The sequence below is a fragment of the Rana temporaria genome, chromosome 7 (genome assembly GCF_905171775.1).
Source record: "Rana temporaria chromosome 7, aRanTem1.1, whole genome shotgun sequence".
In the NCBI taxonomy this organism is placed as follows: domain Eukaryota; kingdom Metazoa; phylum Chordata; class Amphibia; order Anura; family Ranidae; genus Rana; species Rana temporaria.
The window spans coordinates 148,155,686-148,181,379 of record NC_053495.1 but is presented as its reverse complement, the minus strand read 5'-3'; the positions used below and the strand labels follow the sequence as shown (position 1 = coordinate 148,181,379).

Below are 25,694 nucleotides of genomic sequence, written 5' to 3'. Positions count from 1 at the left end.
GAAAGCTATTCATTCCAAGCATGGATAAAACAGAAGCTTTCTGATATACCTTTACAATTCCTCATTGGCTTTGAGCCAAAATGAGGCATTCCTCATACAAGAATCATGTAGTTACGGAGAAGCAATTGTAATACATTTAAAGGAAAATCATCACAAAATAAATTTGTGGGGTGATGTCACTACGGCAGAGAGAGTTCCTCAGGCTGTAATATAAGGAGACTTCATTAGGGAGACTTCCTCAGGCTGTAATGTAAGGAGACTTCATTAAGGAAACTTCCTCAGGCTATAATGAATGGAGACTTTGTTAGGGAGAATTCATCAGGCTGTAATGTTAGGTGCTGCTAGTGTTTTTTTTAAATCAATTTTGTCTGACACTGGTCAGGCTATATAGAAAATTGTGGGAGTTTCTCAGAGTTGTGCATGCTTGGACTCGGTCTTGATGCTGCTGAACTGCGAGATAGTGGAGAAAACACAAGAATTGCTAATCTGTTCTGAAACTTGGGTTCAAGAAAGCCTTTGCAATTGAAGAACGTCTGTCCTTGCGCTGGAGTTTAACCAGTGAGAATGTAAACTTGGTAATAGAAAATAAATTGCTACCTGAAGTGCAATTGCAACTTTTTGGGGTATCCTGATTAGTACTCAACCACGTAACCTTCATTTTCTTTCTGTACTTAATACTTAAATACACAACAATATTGACATGCCAAGAATTCCTTGTGATATTGGATGAGACCACGTATGCATCTCAAGAAATTGACAAGAGAACATTTCTCATCTAATTTCCTTTAACCTTGGGAATAGACATTAAACATATAAGGATTTTTGGAGGGGTCTTTTGGGTGCTGAGATATTCAAAACACAAATTGTTGAAAAAGAAAATAATTTGCGTAATGCAAATAGAAAATAGATAAAAAGTTTGGGCCAAATCTTCAAAGGAGATACGCAGGCGGAACTGCTGTTCAGCCTGCGTATCCCTGTGGCTATCTTTGGACACGATCCTCAGAAGGATTTTTCCAAAGATAGGCATAAGATCCGACATCTGTAATAGACTTACACTGTCGGATCTTAGGATGCAGTACCGCATCCGCCGCTGGGGGCATTTTGAGTCGAAATGCCGCTTTGCGTATGCAAATGAGTACTTAGGCAGATCCACAAAGCTTTTTAGCTTTGTGTTTTCTGCGTAAGTTACGTTTTGCATGCGTAAAATTAGGGATGCTTTTACAAGGCCTAAACTGTTTAGACCTTGTAAAAACAAACCTTTTTTTCGATCGCCGCGTTTTTTTTTAAATTTCGAAAAAAAATTCCCGGCGCGTATTTTTTTTTTTACCCGACGCAACTTTATTGTCCCATCGCGATCCACAAAGCCTGGCGTAAAGTACGTTCGCGCGATGCCCGTTGGAAAAAATGACGTCACACGCATGCGCCGAACGTCCGGCGCGGGAGCGCGCCTCATTTAAATAGGAATCGCCCCCTCGATCAGACGACCGCCTTGCGACGGAGGCACTTAGGTTACACGGCGTGTAATTTCTAGGTAAGTGCTTTGTGGATCGGGCACTTAGGTAGAAATTTAACGCCTGTGTAACTTAACTGCTGAAAGTTAAGTTAGGCAGGTTTTTTGAGAATTTGGCCCTTTGTTCTTAATGGACACATTAAAATCAATACAGCTCATTTACGATATTCAATACAATATTGGGAGTGTCTTATCAATAATGGTGACAACAGTGTGATTATCCTGACATGTTTTGCCACCTTGGGCTTCCAAAGACCCCCAATACAGGCCGACGCCAATGCGGCAAGCCCCGAAGGGCACACAAAGAGCGCTCAGGAAAGGCCCAAATGGACCGAGTACACAAGCTGTTAATATTGAGATAGATCAAGGGTACCGTATAGTGTAAAAACCACTAGTTATCAGATATGCAGCAGTTGCAAAAACATGGGGGGAAAAAGAGGCTGGGATCAATCTCCAACATAGTATAAACACTGTCCAACCTTATAACCGCCATAGGTTATAGCACTCATTTTTCTTTGTCATTCTACTGTATTTAAAAAAATCTATTTCTGTATGTTTTTAAATAAATTGTCAATGCAAGTTATACATATATTTATATTATACTATGTTTTTGTAGGCATAGAAACTAGAAACTATAGTAAACATGTGATATTATGTATCACACAATAAAAAATGTTTGATAACAAAATAAAACAATAAAAATAATGTTTTCTTTTTATAGGTGATCAAAGGTCTGAAATTATCTTGGCTGTCAGTGGAAATGATAGGAATATACATAAATGTATATCTGAAGTGGCACTGAGTGGCTCAGTTATTCATACCATTGCTATTGGACTCGGCGCTGATCCGGAGTTGGAACGGTTTGCTGAAGTAACAGGTTCAAATGGGATATTGTGGAATAATGATAACACGACTAGTGTCTAACATCTGTGTAAAACCTTTGAAATATATTCTAAAGCTGTAGACATAAAGAGGGCTTTCACTATTCACATATTGCTAACAAGCAGTAAATGAGCTTGAAAACATACCATAACTGATCTGTTTAACTGCAGTTTCTCTGGTGCTGTGGACCAAATTATCCTCAAAGTTCACAGTAAAAGCAATGAAGTCTGTGAGGTAATTCTCTCAGCAGCTTATTTACTCCTTGTTAAGAATACGTAAATATTTAAATGTTCAGTGGCGATTCTTTACAGAGAGACAGTTATACTTGAGTAATTGAATACCCAGGCCTACATCAATATAATTGTGAAGTGTAGTATCCCCCTCTAGTTAGGCTGCTAGGTTCAATTTAGTTTCTGGCTTCACTGTATTTAGCAGAGCAGTGATTGATTGTTTTGTTCTGTTTAGGTTTTACTGATCTGAGAGTTTGATTCCACCCACTTATCTGTGAAAGAAGTTTCCAGAGTATAGGGTAGGCAGATTCAAATGATCAGTGTGAATATTTATCATGCTCCAGCCAATCCCTGGAAGGAGGCATCCAAAAGGTGGCCCGAGAGGTGATAAATGTATAGGAAGCCTTGCCAGAGTGCTGGGGGGAGAGGGTATCCTGGACACAGAAGTTTTTTTTTTACCTTAATACAGAGAATGATTTAAGGTTAAAAACCTTAAGGCTTTTGAACCACTTTAATTTTTGAGCAAATTGTTAATTTTAGGTGGTGTGATGTCAAGGGTCTTTATTAGGAATCACTTTGCATGGGCACCAGGGAGACGATATTTTTATATAGTGCACATCGCATTCAGCGTGTTTACAATGTTGCAAGCTAGACTACTTTTCAATGACATGTGGCCCAATTACAGGCTTTGAGCAGGTTGTGACCAAGTGCTCCAGCAGTCATACCTGCCTGTAGAAAGAAGTGTGATGTGATCACATCACTGCTCCGTTCAGTAAATCTTTTATGAATACGCTCTTACCCGAAGTTACGAATTATCTGAAATAAAGAATCCCGGATAAATTAATATTCACTAACAGCCACATTTGAAAGTAAATTCCAATACCTATAATTTAATAGTTTATAACTATTATTATTTTTATTAGTATTGTTATTTATTATCATTAATTCATTACGTTCCATTAGTTTAGATGCGGCATTCGTTATTTCGGATAATTCATAACTTGGATAAGTTCGTATTCGTTACATTCGTTACATTCAAAAAGAAATTCCAATACCTATAATTTAATAGTTTATAAATATTATTAGGGTTTTACTATTATTTATTATTAATAAATAATTATAAAAAAACGATAATAATGGTTAATCAATTTAATATTTTAATTATAGTAGAAATTATCCAAATGTTTTTTGTTTTTTTGGATTTTCGTTCTTACTTTCGTTCTTTCGATTTTTCTTATTTTCGGATTTTCGTCTTTCCGATTTTCGGATTTTTGAATTTTCAGATTTTCGTCCTTTCTAATTTTTGTATTTTTGTTCTTTGAAAATATTACGAATAATCAAAATAGCGAATGCCACATCTAAATGTATGGAATGTAACAAATTTGATTTTATCTAAAGTTATAATTTTATTTGAAATAACAAATATCGATCATAACAAATTTTCTGAAAAACAAAACAAAAACAAATGAAACAAAAATGAAACATTTTTTTTTCGGCAGGGCACATGTTTAATCGCCAGCAACATGCTTATTAGGTACTCCTTCTACTCTCTCTTCCCCTATCAGTAAGCTCTCTGAGTTCAATTGGCAGCATTCTGTGATGCAGTAGAGCCTGACTGGTTTAGTGTTGTCACCTGCTATCCTAAAGGCAGTCCTGCTGCACAGGTTATTAAATGAGACTAATATAAATATAGATTAACCACATATTGACCGTCGCACGACTATATACGTCGACAAAATGGCACGGCTGGGCACATGGACGTATATATACGTCCTCTTTAAGAGCCCAGCCGTGGGTCCGAAGCTCCGTGACCGCGCCCGTGGGCACAAACGCCGCGGGTGTCCCGCGATCGGGTCATAGGAGCCGAAGAACAAGGAGAGGTGAGTGTAAACAAACCTTCCCCGTTCTTCTCTGGGGCAGTGTCAGTGATCGCCTGTTCCCTAATATAGGGATTGACGATCACTGACGTCACACGTCCAGCCCCGCCCCGCCCCCCTACAGTAAGAAACACACATGAGGTCACACTTAAACCCTACAGCGCCCCTAATGGTTAACCCCTTCACTGCCATTGTCATTTTCACAGTAATCAGTGAATTTTTATAGCACTTTTCACTGTAAAAATGACAATGGTCCTAAAAATGTGTCAAAAGTGTCCGATGTGTCCGCCATAATGTCGCAGTCACGCTGATCGCCGCCATTAGTAGTAAAAAAAATAATAAAAATGCCATAAAACTATCCCCTATTTTGTAAACGCTATAAATTTTGCGCAAACCAATCGATAAACGCTTATTGCAATATTTTTTTACCAAAAATAGGTAGAAGAATACGTATCGGCCTAAACTGAGGAAAAAAAAAATGTTATATCTTTTTTGGGGGTATTTATTATAGCAAAAAGTAAAAAATATTGCATTTTGTTCGAAATTGACGCTTTATTTTTGTTTATAGCGCAAAAAATAAAAACCGCAGAGGTGATCAAATACCACCAAAAGAAAGCTCTATTTGTGGGGAAAAAGGGACGACAATTTTGTTTGGGAGCCACGTCGCACGACCGCGCAATTGTCAGTTAAAGCGACGCAGTGCCGAATCGCAAAAAGGGGCAAGGTCCTTAACCTGCATAATGGTCCGGGTTTTAACAGGTTAAGGTGCTATTTAAAATACATTTTAAGGATAATTTAATTAATACGTAGCGTATTTATCGGCATATAGCGCGCCCCGGCGTATAGCGTGCACCCCCAACCTGGAAGGGAAATTTCCTGAAAAATACTTACAGTTTGAATGCCCCTCGTCGGTGTCTTGTCCGGCGTCCATCGGCGGCCTTGTCCGGTCCGGCGTCCGTCTGCGGCCCTGGTGGTGTCCTCCCCGCTTCTCCTGCGCTGTTTCTGAGTCGATCCCCGCTTCCTGCGCTGCGTTTGAACGCCGCCGCCGCCATATACCGAGCGCAGTACACTCGGGCACGCTCGGCCACGCTCTGCTCCTCTCGAATAAAGGCTAGGAGGCGTTCCATTAGTTTAGATGCGGCATTCGTTATTTTGGATAATTCATAACTTTGGATAAGTTCGTATTCGTTACATTCAAAAAGAAATTCCAATGCCTATAATTTAATAGTTTATAAATATTATTATGGTTTTACTATTATTTATTATTAATACATAATTATAAAAAACGATAATAATTGTTAATCAATTTAATATTTTAATTAGAGTAGAAATGTTTTTTGGTTTTTCGGATTTTCGTTCTTATTTTCATCTTTCCGATTTTCGGATTTTTGAATTTTCAGTTTTTCGTCCTTTCTAATTTTTGTATTTTTGTTCTTTGAAAATATTACGAATAATCAAAATAACGAATGCCACATCTAAATGTATGGAATGTAACAAATTAGATTTTATCTAAAGTTATCATTTTATTTGAAATAACGAATATCGATCATAACAAATTTTCTGAAAAACAAAACAAAAACAAATGTGTTTGAACGCCGCCGACGACATATACCGAGCGCAGTACACATTTGGGCACGCACGGCCACGCTCGGCTCCTCTCGCATAAAGGCTAGGAGGCGGCACAGAGCGAAAAAAGTGTGCGGTATACACCGATAAATACGGTACTTAAATGTTACCTCAATATTTAAATGTAAGTATGTTATATCTGCCTTTTAGTTCTACTTTAAGTGGTATACTTAGTTTTTACCACACATTGAGGACTGATTTGTCTTTCTGTTTTTTTATTAGGGGGGTTAACTTTCTATGCTTCAGATGCAAAAGACTCAGACAGTTTAATTAGAGCTTTTATGGAAATATCTCCTAAATATGAAAATATTGAAGAGCAATTTGTGGTGGTGAGTCATCTTGGAGTCTTTCCATATTACATAAGTGTATACCTCCCTTCTATCCTAATTTGTGGGCCTGTGAATTTAGGAAGATCCGTTTATGTTGTATAAATATATGTAAATTTGGGTTAATCTGTTTTTGGATGTGATGTTGAAGCAAGCCTTAGGTAGTAGAATATTGGGAGAGCTATATATTCATACAGTTATCACTGCAGTAAAATTATATCAATTGCATTCTTATTGGGTACCAGAATGAAAGTCTTACTTACTCTGTTGTGTTTAACCTCCCTGGCGGTATGATTCTTTCAGATTTTTGGTGCTGAAAGAGGTACCATTATTTTGCATGAAAATTTGGCGTTTTATATTGTAGGCCTGTAATTCCTAGGAATAACTCACTTAAATCTATCCAAACAAGAGTCTAGTAGACATCCCGGGTATGATAAAGTTTGAAACACAAAATCATAAATTATAATATATTAAATAACTATAAATAATTATAACAAATAATAATGTAATTATAATAAAAATTACCATATATCCTCGAGTAGAAGCCAAGTTTTTTAGCCCTTTTTTTGGGTTGAAAATACCCTCCTTGGCTTATACTCCAGTCAGTACCTGAATTCTTGCCAGCCGTCCATTTTTTTTTTTAAAGTTGCGGCTTCCTCCTGGTGTTCCGTGATAAGCATTTGACACTGTGTTCCGCCTATCACGGAGGTCCTCTCATCCTCGGACAGTTTCCCAGCAGACACCGTGTTCAGTGTTCCACTAATTGCGGACGTCCTCTTGTTCGAGGATGAAAGAATGTCTGTGATTGGCGGAACACTGAACACAGTGTCTGCTGGGAAACTGAGTCCGAGGATGAGATGACCTCCGTGATAAGCGGAACACAGTGTCAAATGCCTATCACGGAACGGAACACCAAGAGGAAGCTGCGGCTTTAAAAAAATGGATGCCTGTCAAGATTGCAGGTTTTCGGGCACAGAGAGGTATGGCACAGTGAGACTGCAATAGGCACAGTGAGGTATGGCACAGTGAGACTGCAATGGGCACACTGAGGTATGGCACAGTGAGACTGCAATGGGCACAGTGAGGTAAGGCACAGTGATACTGCAATGGGCACAGAGAGGTATGGCACAGTGAAACTGCACTGTGCACAGTGGGGTATGGCACAGTGAGACTGCAATGGGCACAGTGAGGTATGGCACAGTGAGATTGCAATGGGTACAGTGAGACTGCAATGGGCACAGTAGTGAGACTGCAATGAGCACAGTGAGGTATGGCACAGTGAGACTGCAATGGGCACAGTAAAACTGCAATGGGCACAGTGAGACTGCAATGGGCAAAGTGAAGCATGGCACAGTGAGGTTGCAATGGGCACAGTGAGGTATGGAACAGTGAGGTTGCAATGGGCACAGTGAGGTGTGCAAATGAGCATTGTTGACCCTCTTTTCTGCTTACAGTAGCTGCTGCATTCTCACCCTTGGCTTATAGTTGAGTCAATAAATGTTCCCATTTTTTTGTGGTGAAATTAGGTCCTCGGCTTATACGGTATTCAATAATGTAATCAAATCAAAAACACTGAAATTTGCTCAGTTGCAGAATTGTCGCTATCATTACTTTCAGTGTTTGATGATGAATTTTCCCACAAATCACTATCGCTCAATTCTGCAAGTGATTCTAATTTATTATCGCTGTTTTCTAGCTGGTCTAAAACCACTTTTGACATAAAGGGACACTTTTTGGCTGCTATGGACAATCTCCAGTTTCCAGGCAGAAAGAACAGTTTTTTTATAATACAAAACTGCATGCAGGACACTGGACAGACCACTAGGGACAATGGGGATGTGTAACTATTTGATACAGTACTGTAATCTGTAAGATTACAGTATACTGTAGCTACACTGTGTTTTTACTTTTTTGAATTTGGTGATGAACTCCGCCCCCGTGCGTCGCGCCACTCGGGAACAGAGCTCCGCGGCACTCGGCAGTCACCAGTGTGTGAATCAAGCGAGAAAACAGCTCGCACACACAGCGGGGACACATCGCAGGATCCCGGGACAAGGTAAGTAACTTCCCCTGTATCCTGCAATGCAAAGTCTGGCTCTGGGTTACCGCTTTTGGTATGTAAAATTCACCCCGAGCCAGACTCGGGAATGACGCTAGGCAGGTTAAAAGGACAAATCTAAACTAATATAGCAGTTGAATATCATAAACATTAGGCATAATTGTAGTCTTAACACTCAGCCTAAGGTTACTTATTCTTCAATCCAATACTTTAAATTGCCATACAAAACAGTTTTCATAATGTGCCCCATACAAGTCCATGGGCAAACCACCATATTCTCTTTAGTTTATACAGTATAGTCACCTTCATGTATTATCACTGAATTAAATAGTTTGGAGTTGTCTTTTAGGTACCGTATCTATCATGTCTGTTTGCATCCCCTTAAAATGTATTCATAAATCATATTTGTGTGTTTTTTCTTACAGATAAAAAGCATTTGGAAGCTTATCAAGACCGGTAGTATTTTATTTGGGTCTGTGTTTATAGACAGCGGTGTGGGGAATGACACTACATTCATTATAACCTGGCAGGCCCCAGACCCACCTGATGTTGTCATTGAGAACTCCATTGGATACAAATATACAAATCTTGAGCATGATAATACCTCACAAGTCTCCTATTTAAAAATTCCAGGAACTGCTCAGGTACAACATTAAATCTACCTGTTCAAGATATAGCATTTAGTTATATTTTTGCAATACCACTATTTGACAACATTTTTGTATAAAGTCTAACACCAGCCAATATAACATTTTATTTCCTGACAATTTGTCAATTTGTGTGCAAAATTCAGCTTGAGCTATTAAGCTCTATAAACTAAACAACTTACTTTTTCAATAATGCAGATAAATGTTGTCTGTCAACATTTATCTGCTGTCTTGTGTACAGAGGCATTTACTTGCAAAATAACTGCTTTTCTATACATACAATATAATTGGATTGCAAAAGCAGCTCAAAGCAGATAAAAAAATAGTTGGAAGGAGATCAGGAGCGGGGTGGAAGCATCTCAGAAGTATATGAAAATAATCTTAAATTGTTTTTCAGGTAAAAAAAAAATAAAAAATAACATATGCAGTACGTCTGTGCAATGCATGGAGGTTCGGAAGCATTCGAACTTCCGAACAAAGCAATTACGAATAAAACTGAATCCAAAGTAAATTATATCGCAAATAGCGAATGCCCGAATGCCTTCGGCATAATTCATTGTTGCGTTAATGCGGCCTAATTTAACAGCAAGTTGACTTGTTGTGATCTCAACCACACATCCAACAATAACACTCTCTGCTCTGCTCCTCCCTCACCGTGCTGAACTCCCTCTTAAAATGGTGTACAGGGGCGGAGGCTATAGCCACATGTCAAAAACTAAATAAAAAAACGAGATTTCGAATCGTTACATATAACCGCAATGTATTTAGAAAAATACAAATCCATTCGAAACACATTAGACAGCGCCATTGTGAGAGAGTCATGGAAAATTACGAATCAACGAACCAAAAAAAAGTTACGAATCAATGAAAAACAATGTACTCTACCGAAAGTACGAATTATAAATCAATTAAAAATAAGGCTTACATTAATACAAATCATTCCAATTCAACGAAAAATGATGCTTGCGAAAATACGAATTGGTCCGAACACGAAAAATCCCATTTAGCAAAATTACGAATGGTTACGAATCAACAGGACGGAAAAGAAACTAAACTAAACTAAACAAATTTTTCCATTGTACACAAGTAAATTTTGTAGTCCAAAATAAAAACTCAGAGGGCTACTTATATTCCTTTAGGCCCCGTACAAATGAGGAGACATGTCTGATGAAAACGGTCCGCGGACTGTTTTCATCGGACATGTCTCCTGGGAGCTTTTGGTCTGATGTGTGTACACACCATCAGACCAAAATCCCTGCGGACAGAGAACGCTGTGACGTAGAAGACACCGACGTTCTCAAACACGGAAGTGCAATGCTTCCACGCATGCGTCGAATCAATTCGACACATGTGCGGGATTTCGGGACGCTGGTTACACGTCATAACTAACCATGTACTAACCACCGGACATGTCCGACGGACATGTTTCCAGCGGACAAGTTTCTTAGCTTGCTAAGAAACTTTTGTCCGCTGGAAACCTGTCCGCTAGGCCGTACACACGGTCAGACATGTCCGCGGAAACTGGTCCGCGGACCAGTTTCAGCGGACATGTTCGACCGTGTGTACGCGGCCTAAGATAACACAGGAAGTGTGCACAGGACACCTTATAGCTCTAAATTTCTGACTAGATGAAAAGTTTTTTTTTTTGCACTTATTGAACAGATATAACAAAATGCTTTCAATGGCATATTTACCAGACTTAAAGGGGTTGTAAAGGCAAACATTTTTTTCCCTAAATAGCTTCCTTTACCTTAGTGCAGTCCTCCTTCAATTACCTCATCCTTCCATTTTGCTTTTAAATGTCCTTATTTCTTCTGAGAAATGCTCACTTCCTGTTCTTCTGTCTGTAACTCAATACCGTAATGCGAGGCTTTCTTCCTGGTGTGGAGAAAGCCTCTTGAGGGGGGAGGGGCGAGCAGGCAAGTCAGGATACTCTCTACTTTGCAGATAGAGAAAGGAGCTGTGTGTTAGTGGGCGTCCTAACACTCCTGCTCGCCCCCTCCCCCCTCAAGAGGCTTTCTCCACACCAGGAAGAAAGCCTCGAATTACGGTGTTGAGTTACAGACAGAAGAACAGGAAGAAATTAGGACATTTAAAAGCAAAATGGAAGGATGAGGTAAGTGAAGGGGGACTGCACTAAGGTCAAGGAAGCTATTTAGGGAAAAAAATTGTTTTCTTTACAACCCCTTTAACCACTTCCCGCCCGCCCGGCGGGTTTTTACAGCCACAATGTGGCTCTTAATTGCCGGGAGGCCATCTATATACGGCCTCCAGCCACTGGCGGGCATGCAAGCGGCGCCGACAGCGTCACCGAAATGCCGATGCGCATGCCTGGCAGCTGCAATGTCTGCCAGGTACCCGTGATCGGCAGTGACAGAGCAGGGACGTGTAAACACAGAGCTCCACGTTCTGTCAGGGAGAGGAGACTGATGCTGTGTCCCTTGTACATAGGGACACAGCATCGGTCACCTCACCCAGTCAGTCCCCTCCCCCCACAGTAAGAATCACCCCCAGGATACACACTTAACCCATTCCTTCGCCCCCTAGTGTTAACCCCTTCCCTGCCAGTCACATTTATATATTAATCAGTGCATATTTATAGCACTGTTCGCTGTATTAATGTAAATGGTCCCAAAAATGTGTCAAAAGTGTCCGATGTGTCCACCATAATATCGCAGTCCTGACAAAATTCGCAGATCGCCGTATTACTAGTAGGGAAGAGCCGAACACCCCCCCCCCCGATTTTCTAATCAATGATGGGAGAGTCGTGCGAGAAATGTAATCGAAAAATAAATGCGCAAGAAAAGAAAATTTACAGAAAGAAAAGAAGATTTCCAGCCACGAAAGTTATTTTCTGTAGCAACAGGAGGCTTAGTTGTTCAAATTTCAAAATCATTGGTGGCACCATCGGATCACAAAATGCACACATTTTCTGATTTTCAAAAAAATATATATTTTGAAATTCGACCATGTATGGCCAGCCTAAGCCTTAGGCCCCGTACACACGAGAGGATTTATCCGCAGATACGGTCCAGCGGACCGTTTCCACGGATAAATCCTCTCAAAGATTTCCGCAGATTTCTATGCGATGGAGTGTACACACCATCGCATTGAAATCCGCGCGGAAATCCTCTGCCGATGACGTGTCGCGCCGTCGCCGCGATTATGACGCGGCGACGGGCGCGACGCTGTCATATAAGGAATTCCACGCATGCGTCAAATCATTACGACGCGTGCGGGGAATCCCTTTGGACGGATGGATCCGGTAAGTCTGTACAGACGAGCGGATCCATCCGTTGGAATGGATTCCAGCAGATGGATTTGTTGTGCAGCACAGCAAATATTCGATCTGCTGAAATCCATCCCAGAGGAGATTTCTCAGCAGAAACAGATCCGCTGGCGTGTACACACCATAGGATCTATCCGCAGAAACCCATTTGATGGGATTTATCTGCGGATGGATTCTATCGTGTGTATGGGGCCTTAAAAAAGGAAATCACTGACAGTTTCTCATGTACTGTACTTAGCTAATTGTTCCTCCTTGATCTAGAATGTTGAAAATTAAGATTTTAAAGTCTCTTATGTTTTAATTGTATAGAGCGGCACTTGGCTATATAAAATAAAAAACACCTTAAATGACAGTCAAGCGCTTGGTGTTCTAGTTACCTCAAGGCCATCATCTGAAGTCATACCTTTTGTACATGTTACTGCTGGAAAAATCAACAATACAACCACTTCGCCACATCCAGTTACATTATTTGCAGAGGTTAAACACGGATTTGCAGCTGTGCTGGGATCGAATGTTACTGCTGTCATTGAGCCGGAAACTGGAGATCCTCTGAGTTTAACACTCATTGATGATGGAGCAGGTACACCAGACTGATTCTTTATAGGTTAATTTAGTCAGTACAGTATATTAACAAAATGTATTCCATGCTTACCTGAGAACAAACTGCACATATTTTTTATCCTTTAAGTTTTGATTAAATTCCAGATAGTAGCAACCATACTGTTTTGATTTAAATTCCAGCTAGTAAAGACTGGGCCAATAGTGTGTGTCCTTGCTGGGAAGTTTCACTTCCGTATTTGTCCTACTGACCATTGTTACCAGAGCAACATGTGAGGGAAATCATCCATTGAAGGCAAATGCTCCAGTGGCAGCTGTTTAAGATGGGTCTTTCTGCTACGTCTCCAAGACAGGAAGTAAAGGGAAAACAAATGCGGGACTGTCCCAGGAAATCCGGGACACGTGGTCACCCTACTCATGCCTGGAAGACTACTTAATTACCCTGTGCATTTATTTATTTCCCTTAATGAATTGACTTTAACCCTGTTTTATGAGTTATTTTCCTCATGTTTTCGGTTTGTGAGGTAAATAAGGTGATAGTGAATTGGCATTTTCAGCATCTCATGATAGAGGTGTCCTTTTATGAAGCAGTGAAATCTATTCACTGCTTTGTTTTCCGGCATTCACGGTGGAGATTTTTCTCCTCTGGGTGCCTGTTTATGAAGCGGAGTAGATCACTTCACCCTTGGAGGAGTGAAGTGATCTACCAACGCTTTAAACAGTGGAGAACGGCCCCTGATACTGGAATCTCGTGAGACTTTACGAGATTACAGTACCAGAAAGTCACTGAAACACCGAGATGTCAGTTTATTGAGCAGTGATAAATTATATATATATATATGTATATATATATACACACACACACATATATTATATATACATGTATATACACACACATTATATATATATATATATATATATATATATATATATATATATATATACACACATGTACACATTATATATATATATATGTATGTATACACATACATATTACAGGGGGACATAGTTACAGTGTTGGGGGGGGGGGGTCTGAACGAGGTAGAAGGAAGTTAAAAATCTTCCTCCTCAGATCCCCCAGGGATTCTATCTTCACCACTTCTGAGATGGTGAATTGGGGAGTGTGAATTCTGACTCAGATCGCCAGTGAAGCGCTCAGATCACAGCTTAATATACTGGCCGTTACTGTGTCAGTCTATGAGACTTCTCTCTGTGTGGAGATAATTGGCGGAAGAACATGTTCAAACACTTCTCCCCCCGATTATCTCTGTTTCATAAACTGTTTATGGGCTGTGATCAGTGGTGATCCTTGGGATCACCGCTGTTCACTGCTTCATAAACAGACACCATAATTGGAAAAAATTTAATGTGATTCAATTATCTCATGAGATAGTCTTTAGTGAATATGAGCCCACAATGTGTACCCTTCCCTCACACAAAGGGTGCTCCTCATGTAGGCCCCAAGGCCATCCTAAACCAAGCCACAGGACCTGCTAAATGAGAGAGTCAAATTTCAAAAGTTTTCCCTTTCTGTCCCCAGTATGTGCTCTTTGGTGGTTCAGCCCTGCAGAGGGCTCTCTCATTCTCTAGTACCCAGGGCTACATCATGCTGGGCAGGGGTGTCCTGTTTTTATACCCCGTCTACTCTGGGCCCAACTCAGAGCTGGCGTTTAAAGGAGCACTAACTCCACCCACTAAATCAACAAATGCAGGGCAACAACTAAAGGGCAATGACATCTGACTGTTTTGTTACCTAGACTTTAACGCTTATATGAAAATCATAATATGCAATTGCAAGTTGTAATTTTTCTCATTCATTGCAGATCAACAATTCACCCTGCTGTCTGAATTCCAACTAGTTTTCATTCTCTATAAAGATACAGGCAGTAATGATGACATTGACATATATTTATTTATTTTTATCTACAAATTCTGTAGGTGCTGATGTTATTAAGGGTGATGGTGTCTACTCTGTCTATTTATTTCGCTTCACTAATAACGGTAGACATACAATGAAATTTTTTGCTGAGTGGACAAACACTACCTCTCTGAAACCTCCTCAGAGCAACCCAGCACTATATGTTCCTGGTTACATCAAAAATGGTGAGCTTATAAATCAGAATAATGCTAAGTTGCTAAATTACATCATATAAACATCATCTTTTAGTATTTAGATTGCACTTTAAATATGTATTGCAGGCACCATCAATATGAATCCTCCTCGACCAGTTTATAAAGATAAAAGCACAAATGAAATGTTCAGCAGAGTCCTCTTTCTGGGTAGTTTCAAAGTTACAAATCTCTCTCACAACTCATTGGATGAGGATGGTTTCCCTCCATGTAAAATAAATGACCTAGAAGCAAAAATGGAAAATGAACATGTAGTATTGTTTTGGACAGCACCGGGTGATGACTATGACCAGGGAGCTGGTGAGTTTTCTTTGATATAATTGCACAGCTTGTTTTATTTCTACATTTTTTACTGTATTTTAATCCAAAACTTTAAAACAAAGTTTTCATAGAGAGGGTAGCTAAAACTCCTTTATTTTGTATGGTATTTTTGCTATCTGTGTCCAATAAGAGGGATTTTGCCTTCCTGTCCCAGAGACATTACAGAAAATGAGGAGAAACACCATTTAGACCATTGTCACCGACCATCTGTCACTGAAAAATTTCTCCTCTACTTCCATGGGATTGCAGGCCGCAAAACTCCTCCTCCCCCCTGCTTATACCAAACAAAACACAGAGAACAAACACATGGCTTGAATAATGGCTGCAACACTTTTATTGGTAATAATATACAAACATTTTAATCATCAATTATCTTAACCACACAATGAATAATGAGTACATTTACATGGACTCAAGCAAATATCATAACTTCAACTGTAGTCCAAGGGTGACACAGAACAAAAAGTGCCTGCGACAGGGAGTGTGGGGATGGTGGATCAGTTGTTATTCTGGAGACAACTGTAAAAAAAAAAGGTTGGTGGGTTTCTGTCCCAGTGACAATGTACTTTGGGCCAAAAAAGGGAAGGAGAAATACAATTACACATACAGCAATACAAACCTGACAGGGGTTTTAACACTTGTACACACTATACAAAAGTAAAAACAAAAACATTTAGGTTTTAGATTTACTTTGGGCTTTAGATTTTATTTGACAGATTGTTCTACATTAGATGCAATGTGGGCCCATGTACTAATACAGAAGGATTAGACGCTGTAATTTCAAATTTTTGAATACATTGTTAAAAAAAAAGTTTTATTGACCAGGCAGCAGACAGAACTGGACTGGGACAAAAATTTGACCCTGGACTTCATCCAGACCAACTCACTTTAATTTTGCAAACACGTACAAAAACAGTATAAAAACTATACACAATTTTGCAAAAAAAGCCTCCCCCTTACATCAGAGTCACTAGAGAGCCCCCCTTACATCAGGGTCCCCAGGGAGCCCCCCTTACATCAGGGTCCCCAGGGAGCCCCTCCTTACATCAGGATCCACAGAGAGCCCTCCCTTACATCGGAGTCCCCAGAGAGCCTCAGTCTTGCATCAGGGTCCCCAGAGAGCCCCCCTTACATCAGAGTCCCCAGAGAGCCCCCTTTACATCAGAGTCCCCAGAGAGCCTCAGTCTTGTATCAGGTTTCCCAGAGAGCCTCAGCCTTGCATCAAGGTCCTCAGAGAACCCTCACTTACATCAGGGTCCCCAGAGAGACCCCCTTTACATCAGGGTCTCCAGAGAGTGTCCCCCTTACATCAGATTCATGCTTCCACAACATTGTAGCCCTTTCCCCATCTTTACACATCTATTTTATTACCAACCCCTTCCTCCGATGTGTCAGTAGAATCAAACCAATGGAACCATACCTTTCAAATTTTGTTGGGACATCCCCGGGCCTCATATGCCATTCAGTAAAGCGCAATATCCACATTAACAACCCTCTTCCACATCCCTAATGATAGAGTTTCGCCATATATCCACCTCCTCGTTATAAGCTTACGGACATAGAAAAAAAGGAGCCCCAGAAACTGTTTAGTAGCCACATCCACTCCGTGTCTTCAAAAACTCAGAGGAGACATAATAAGGGGTTACATACAGTTGGAAAATTAACCACTTCCACTCCGGAAGGTTTTACCCCCTTAATGACCAGTACGATTTTTGAGATACGGCACTGCATTGCTTTAACTGACAATTGCACGTTCGTACCACACTGTACCCAAATAATTTTTTTTCCCCACAAATAGAGCTTTCTTTTGGTGTTTGATCACCTCTGCGATTTTATTTTTTTGCGCTATAAACAACAATTTTCTAGAGAAAAAAACATATTTGTGCTATAAAACATTCCCAATACATTTAAAAAAAAAATCCAATTTCTTCATCAATTTAGGCCAATATGTATTCTGCCACATATTTTTGCTAAAAAAAAATTTGTATATTGATTAGTTTGAGAAAGGTATATTGTCTACAAACTACATATGATAGATTCATGGACTTTTAATTTTTTTCATTGTTTTTAGTAGTAATGGTGGCGATCAACAATGTTTAACGGGACTGCGACATTGTGTCAGACAAATCTAACACTAATGCCTTGTACACACGATCGGAATTTCCGATGGAAAAAGTCAGACTGACTTTTCCCATCGGATATTTCAATCGTGTGTAGCCCCATCAGAGTTTTTTCATCGGATATTCCAATGAATATGACAGAACTCCCTGACAGAACAGTGGTCTGTCTTGTTTACATAGGCAGACCGCCATTCTGGCTTTCCTCCTAACGATTGTCGGGTTGGCTCCCGCTGTGCCCAATGACAGCATGAGAGGCGCTCTGGCGGCGTGTGTGTGTGCCCCCTGAACGAGTGCACAAAATCACGTACAGGTATGTGATTTTGCGCAGCTGGGCTGCCCTGCGGCAGTATATATGTGGTTGGTGGTCGGGAAGTGGTTAAAGGTGTCGGCAATAAACTCTGTAACCTGGGACCACAAGGGTTGCATTTTCAGGCATTCCCACACCATATGAATAAAAGTGCCCTCACTCCGCTGGCACTTATGATATATCACAGAATCTCTTTTATGCATGCAAAACAGCTGTACAGGGGTGTAGTAAACCTAATGCAAGTACCGCAAATGGATCATCCGATCCCTTGAGGCAATAACTGTGGGTAAATACGTATCAAGTACCTCACTCCACATCTCATCTGACAACTCTGATGCAACAGCAGTTCAACAAGCCCTAGCTCGATCTACCAGATGTGAATCCCAGAGCAGAATAATATTTGAAAACCAGATCAGCCAAGTCTGGCTCCACTAGATTCCAATTTAGTATTTGGAAACTCCATTACCCCCCTTCAAACTGGGCTAGTGTGGCATGGCAAAGTGTAATGTAAATACTTGAAATGCCAAGTCTCAGAAACCCCATATTGGCTAGTTAACTACGCAAAGGAGAAACATTTCCATTCTACAAACAGCTGATATTTATTCCCATATGGAGCCCACCGAGTACCTACCTCCAGCTTAAATAATTCCCCCAAAGATGTATTACACCACAGAGGGCTGTTAGGGGAGCCAGTCAAAGAATTATAACCCATGTCCAGGGAGCAGATACGGAAAATCCTCCTCAGAACCCCTCCTCGATAGAGCATATTAAGTAGGGCTTCATACAACGTGGCGACCGTGGCTTCAACTGTAGTTGTCACATTTGGAGTTTGGGCAAAAAACGCCAATGGATAAAGACTAATTGAGAGGCTAAATAATAGACACGCAAAATCTGGCAATACCACCCCTCCCAGATTCAGGGGTAATTTCAAAGTGCCCAATGATATTTTGGGAGTACGAGAGCCCCATAAAAAATTCACTAAAACAAAAGCTATACCTGGAAAAACCTGCTTCGGAAAGTTAGAAAATTTGCCATCTCTGCACCTTACCTCGAAAGGTCTGCACCACTGGATGTCAGATTGTTTTCCAAAAATGTTGATACTGGTAACTGAAGCTGGACCCCCAGATAACGAAAGGATGCAGACAATGGGATAGGACAGTTCCCCAGGACATCCAAAATGTCACCAATGGAGAACAGGGACGATTTGGCCCAATTAATGCAAAACCAGGAATAGTCCCCAAACTCCTGAATTATTAAGAAAGGGGTGGACAGAGAGGGCTCTGAATCCTACAAATACAAGAACATATCATCAGCATAGAATGACCCACACTCCTCCATCTGGCCAAAACACAGGCCAGAAAATAAGCTATCCTCTCTTGGTTTAGCAGCTAACGGTTCAATGGCCAAGGCAAACAGAATAGGGGATAGGGGGCATCCCTGTCTTGTTCCCTCGAAAAATTGAAAAAGGATCTGAGATAATACCATTAATGTGAATACGCACCACAGGATCCGTATATAACAACCGTACCCATGATACATATGTAGGCCCAAAGCTGTAATGTTCAAGTGGAAGAATTTACCCCCTTCCTGACAAGGCCATTTTTTGCAAAACGGGACTGCGTCGCTTTACCTGACAATTGCGTGGTCATGTGATGTTATACCCAAACAAAATTTACGTCCATTTTCCCCCCTAAAATAGAGCTTCCTTTTGATGGTATTTGATCACCTCCGCGGTTTTTATTTTTTTATGCTATAAACAAAAAAAGAGCGACAATTTTGATTTTCTTTTTGCTATAATAAATATCCCAATTAAAAAAAAAAAAAATCATCATCAGTTTAGGCCAATATGTATTCTTCTAATTATTTTTGGTAAAAAATTGCAATAAGCGTATATTGAGTGGTTTGCGCCTGCTGGCCAAACGCATTGGGTCCTCCATCGTGCAGCGGGCGTGCGCCTGCTATGGCTCTTAAAGGAACCGCTTTTATATATACAGAGATTTGTGCAGGAGAGCCATTCTGCCGCCGCATATATACAGGAGCCGGTCGATTAAAGAGTAACTCCACTTTTGTTGAGAAAAAAAAACATTCCCCTCTGGGTGATCTTTGTACATTGCAAGGATTTAAACAAACGTTGTTGCAGATTCCTACCTTTTGTTATTCTGAAGAAACCACTGTGTGTTTGTCTGTGTCCATGTGGTAAGGTAATCTAATAGGAGTGGTTTATTAATTATTAAACAGCTGCTGAACCTGCAGGGCTCTGAAAATTGCAGGGTCTGTATCCCTTTAGATGTGATTTTCTATTGGGAGTATCTCACCAATAATTAACTTTTTGTTGCAGGAGATGCCTGATATCTGACTTGTATCTTAGTGGAGACTTCTGGGAAAATTAGTAAGCCAATCACACAAGCAGGAATTGATGTTTCTGGGGAGTGTTCTGTACAAATGCTGTACACAGGACACCTCCAGGTAGCCATATTGCATTGCATTTTACAGAAAATGACAGCTGCAGATTGAAAAGGAATGGTAACCTTTAGTAACATTCAATTACAATATACTTAAGTCGCAATTGTATATATTTTATATATTTTTTCCCCCACAAAAGTGGAGTTACCCTTTAAACTTTTAAAATACCGTATTTATCTGGGTATTGCGTGCTCCGGCGTATAGCACGCACCCCTAAAGTGGACCCGACATTCCTGTAAAAAAAAGATTTTAGTACTTACAGTTTTGGTGTCTTGCGCGGCATCCATCGGCGGCCTCGTCGGGTCCGGCGTCCGTCTGCGGCTTCGGGTGTCCTCTTTGTCGGGTCCGGCGTCCTTCTGCGGCGTCCTCCTTGCTCGATCCCCGCTTTCCCGCGCCGAGTTTGAATACTGCGCCGGCTTACACCGAGTGCAGTACACTTGTGTATAGTCGGGCAGGCTCGGCTACTCTCGCGCTCACGTCCTGTACGTCCAGGACGTGAGCGCGAGAGGAGCCGAGCCTGCCCGACTATACACGAGTGTACTGCGCTCGGTATATGCCGGCGCAGTATTCAAACTCGGCGCAGGAAAGCGGGTATCGGTGTATATCGCGCACCTACAATTTTGCCGTGATTTTCAGGGCAAAAAAGTGCACGGTATACGCCAATAAATACGGTAAATAGGCCTACCTAACAACAGATACTGAAGTATCTCTATTACCAAAAGTAGACAATCAACCTTTATTTGTGCCTTTTCTGATTTAGTTTTACTTTGTTACTTTGGCTTAATTTTCTGACTTCATAGCTATACCATACCAACTGCACTCCTATTGTTGTAGCTACTTTTATTGGACAGTGGAAAGACACTTTTGGGCACTTATGCCCCGTACACACGTACGGGTTTCCCGGCGGACTTTTTACTGCCAGGAAACCCGAGGGGAAATCGGAGAACCAGCTTGGCAGCTTTTTCCGACTACACACAGGAAAACTGCCATGGGAGACCTGGCCATGTGTATGCTCCACCGTAGTGTTTCCCATAGGAAAACTGCCGGGAAAAAGACTGCCGGGAATCGCAGCAGGAAAAAAGAGAACATGTTCTCTTTTTTCCCACCGTGATTCCTGGCAGTTTTCCTGTCGTGGCCATGGAGCATACACACGGCCAGTTTTCCCAGCCAAAAGCTCTCATGGCAGTTTTCCCGACAGGAAAACTGGTCGTGTGTACGAGGCATCAGCCGTGCACAGGTATCTTGTACTGTCTTCTTGTTTCCTTTTAAAGTTTAAAATAGAGTACAGGTTCAACATAGGAAAGGCATCAGTTAAGTCATATTTTTGTTTTTCTTTCAGTTTCAGATTATGACATTCGAATAAACTTCAATCCATTCATTTTAAGGCAACACTTTTCCAGAGCTCCGGCCATCAATGCTTCCTACATCAAACCAAAGAATGCAGGCAGCAGGGAGACCTTCATATTTCGGTTGGAAAACAGCACTGCAGGCCAGGGCATCATCACCTATATTGCAATCTGCTCTATTGATAAAAAAGGACAAAAGTCACAGATTTCTAATTTGGTTCATGTGACCAGTCCCAGGGTTCAGGAGGAAGACTCTAGCCATGCTTACACCACAACTGTTGAACAGGGCAGTGCCACCACTGTACTGATAGCTGCTGTATTTGTGTGCCTGTGTTTTGCCATAGCAGCTGGTGTCTATGGCTGGAGGAAATTTCCATTTTATAAAATAACTAATCAGACAACTGATAATGGGTCGTTGTTAAAAAACAGAACTAGACAAAAAGCCCAAAATAACAGAAAGTGCCAAAGTGAAGAAATTTGTCTACAGGTGATGTCGAATGATGATGTGGATCTACTTGGAGAACATATAGCTGTATTGGATGAAATTAAAATAGTTTAAAATAAAAAGATGGGTCTTCTGTTCTTTACCACAACCTTAGGGCCCTAACCCTACTGACACACCAGGTTGCGATGAGAGAGAAAAGTGAGAGCTGACTAGATAAATGTTTTCAACAAAAAATAACAGAAATACTTTGATTTGTTTCGTAAAAAACAGCATGGTATATATATATATATATATATATATATATATATATATATATATATATATATATTGTGAGATTGGGGGATCAGACTCCAAGGGTAGATGCGTTTTTTCAGTGAGACGCCAATCCAAAATACTGAGTTTTTTAAGGGCTGGTAGCCCACTTTTATTTAAAAGTAAAGTTCAAAGAAAACGAAAGTAGCCCTCGCAGGGGATTTTCATCATTCCTGTATCTTGGACATACATCAATAATTCAGCCTCCTGGCTTTCACATTTGCCATCTGGCTGTTCAGGCCTTTAACTTAGGCCCCACGTTCTGGTCCTCAGAACTACCAGCTTCTTAGCCATAAGCCCACGTCTAGGTTACGTCCTGCTGCAGCTAAGCACACACCTAGCTTATCTCTTGCTGCTCCAACAGTAATCACCTCTGCCTCCTGCAGAGATGCATCCACTCTGTCTTCTCTCACAGAGCTTTTGGGAGTCACCTGACTCCTTAGCACAGACCTCCTGTCTGTGGGGTGGGACCCTGAATGCTGTTCAGATCAGCCTTTAAAAACCCAAAACACAGCTGACCAATTAACATGTGTTTCTTTACAGAATCTGGCGTAAAATAGCCATTTCTCACCCAGCACAGGGTCCTATCCTCACAATATATATATATACTGTATATATACATACACTATATTACCAAAGGTATTGGGACATCTGTCTTTACACGCACATGAACTTTAATGGCATCCTAGTCCTTGGGGGTTCAATATTGAGTTGGCCCACCCTTTGCAGCTATAACAGCTTTAACTATTCTGGGAAGGCTATCCACAAGGTTTAGGAATGTGTCTTTGGGAATGTTTGACCATTCTCCCAGAAGCGCATTTGTGAGGTCAGGCTGATGTTGGACGAGAAGACCTGGCTCGCAGTCTCCGCTCTAATTTATCCCAAAGGTGTTCTATCGGGTTGAGGTCAGGACTCTGTGCAGGTCAGTCAAGTTCCTCCACAACAAACTCGCTCGTCCATGTCTTTATGGACCTTGCTTAGTGCATTGGTGCGCAGTCATGTGGGAACAGGAAGGGGCCATCCCCAAACTGTTCCCACAAAGTTAGTGGCATGAAGTTCCCTTCGCTGTAACTAAGGGACCAAGCCCAACCCCTCAAAAACAACCCCACACCATACCCCCCCCCCCCCTCCACCAAATTTTTTGGACCAGTGCACAAAGCAAGGTCCATAAAGACATGGGTGATCGAGTTTGGAGTGGAGCAGATCACTCAGCTATCCAGTTGAGAGCAGATAGCCTGGATAGTGTTTCGCTCTCTAAGTAGCACTACAGTAAAGTGAGCCTCATGGGCATCTTCAGTATGGGCAGCTCTGGTTTGCCCGTTGGCCCCTATAAGGTAGCTGAGCTTCCACCACTCTCTCTTTAACAGGTCTGACTGCTTGAATTCCCTCAGTGCCTTTTCCAGGCATCAGAATAGATCTCATTTCAGACTCCTACTGCACATAGTTGGGATATGTAGTTCGGGAACTCAGTTGCTGCAGTGTATAGAAAGGATATCTCCCATGATCCCCAAAGTCCAGCATGGAAGTCTATCGGCGGTTTTGCAGTTTGGCGCCCCCCTGGTAGCTGGAGGAGGACTGTGCAACAAAATTAGCACTCAGTAAAGAGGTAGAAAAATGAACGCATTACAATATCTTGGCTTCATGCTGTCCTAGTCCACGACCTGGCTACATATAAATACATTTATGGTGTTTAATGGAACATGTGACTACATTCTTGATAGTAACTACACAGGATATTTGCAGAATTCTACTTGTAAAAGGTACATATTTTTAACGGTTATTTACGGTAACTCCTTATACATTAAAAAGTAATAATAATTTAAATACAGCTAAAACATTTTAAGTTTTTTAACCACTTGCCGACCAGCCGCTGCACATATACTGCGGCAGGTCAGCTCTCCTGCACAAACCAACGTACCCTGATGATTCTTCATTGTTGCTTTAAAAGAGCTCACTCTTGACACGATGTATGTGTACTCCGACTGAACATGTACAGCCGTACCTAGAATGTATTTTTTGCTAAGTTATCTTTTTATTGTAATTGGTATACAAATACTTATGCGCTACTATATATGAAGGAAAGAAGTGAAGATTGCAAAATGCAACGCTTAGAACACTATAATTAGAACAGCTCAACCATGTAAAGTAGTGAACTCAAACACTAAAGTGAAAAATTAAATAGGATGTGAATGGTGCGCTTATTCTAAACACCTTAAATGTCAAAACATGCCATAAACCAATAACACAACATAAGTGAAAAAAATAAAAAATATGAGTAAAAAATAAAAATCGCAAGAAAATATAAAAAAATACAAATATATATAGATGTGCCACATATCTATATATATATGGATTTTTTTATATATTTTTTTGTGATTTTTATTTTTTACTCATATTTTTTCACAGTTAATGTAAAGTCCAACAGTATGTACACCAGTGGCGGTGCTTCCATAGAGGGCGCAGAAGCACTGCCCCCTCTCGCTCCTGCACCGCCACTAAATACAATACACAGATTCATGCATTGCTGCCACCCACTATTCAGATGGCCGGCCTCCTGGTGAGTGCCAGCCATCTGAATAACAGCAGCTGGTTGGCTTTGGAAGTGCCTATCAGAGCCAGAGGTTCATCGGTTCTGGTTACCGGTAACCTGATTGGCTGAAGCATCATCGAGAGCGGGAGAAGACAACGAGGGACCATGGAAGGAGGATGGCTGACCCCAGAAAGTTAAGTGCCGGGAAGGGAAGGGAAGGGGGCAGCATTTTACAGGGCACAGTGGCGACAATTAAAGTGCACAGTTGCGACAATTAAAGGGCACAGTGGCGACAATTAAAGGGCACAGTGGCAACAATTGATGTGTCACAGTGGTAACAATTGATGTGGGCACAGTGGTAACAATTGATGTGGGCACAGTGGTAACAATTGATGGCACGGCAGAGTGGCTGAGTTTGATGGCACAGTGGTGACAATTGATGGGCACAGTGGTGACAATTGATGGCACAGTGGCTGTGTTTGATGGCATGGCAAAGTGGCTGCGTTTGATGGCACAGTGGCAACAATTGATGGCAGAGTGTCTGCGTTTGATGGTATGGCACAGTGGTGACAATGGGCACAGTGGCGACAATTGATGGCACAGTGGCTGCGTTTGATGGCATGGCACAGTGGTGACAATTAATGGGCACAGTGGCGATAAATGATGGCACAGTGGCTGCGATTCATGGCACAGTGGCTGAATTTGAAGGCATGGCA

At 41.1% G+C, this 25,694-nt stretch overlaps 1 protein-coding gene across 1 annotated transcript in view; it reads left to right on the top strand.

Moving 5' to 3' along the window:
- LOC120946220 (calcium-activated chloride channel regulator 1-like) overlaps positions 1–22,258 on the top strand; it is a 47,075-nt gene extending 24,817 nt beyond the window's left edge. The window contains exons 8-15 of the mRNA XM_040361043.1: positions 510–558; positions 2,232–2,387; positions 6,348–6,454; positions 8,936–9,154; positions 12,756–13,026; positions 14,943–15,107; positions 15,204–15,434; positions 21,685–22,258. Coding sequence (XP_040216977.1) covers positions 510–558; positions 2,232–2,387; positions 6,348–6,454; positions 8,936–9,154; positions 12,756–13,026; positions 14,943–15,107; positions 15,204–15,434; positions 21,685–22,250 — 1,764 coding nt within the window. The 3' untranslated portion in view covers positions 22,251–22,258. The remainder of the gene's footprint in view (positions 1–509; positions 559–2,231; positions 2,388–6,347; positions 6,455–8,935; positions 9,155–12,755; positions 13,027–14,942; positions 15,108–15,203; positions 15,435–21,684) is intronic.
- The last annotated feature ends 3,436 nt before the right edge of the window (positions 22,259–25,694 follow it).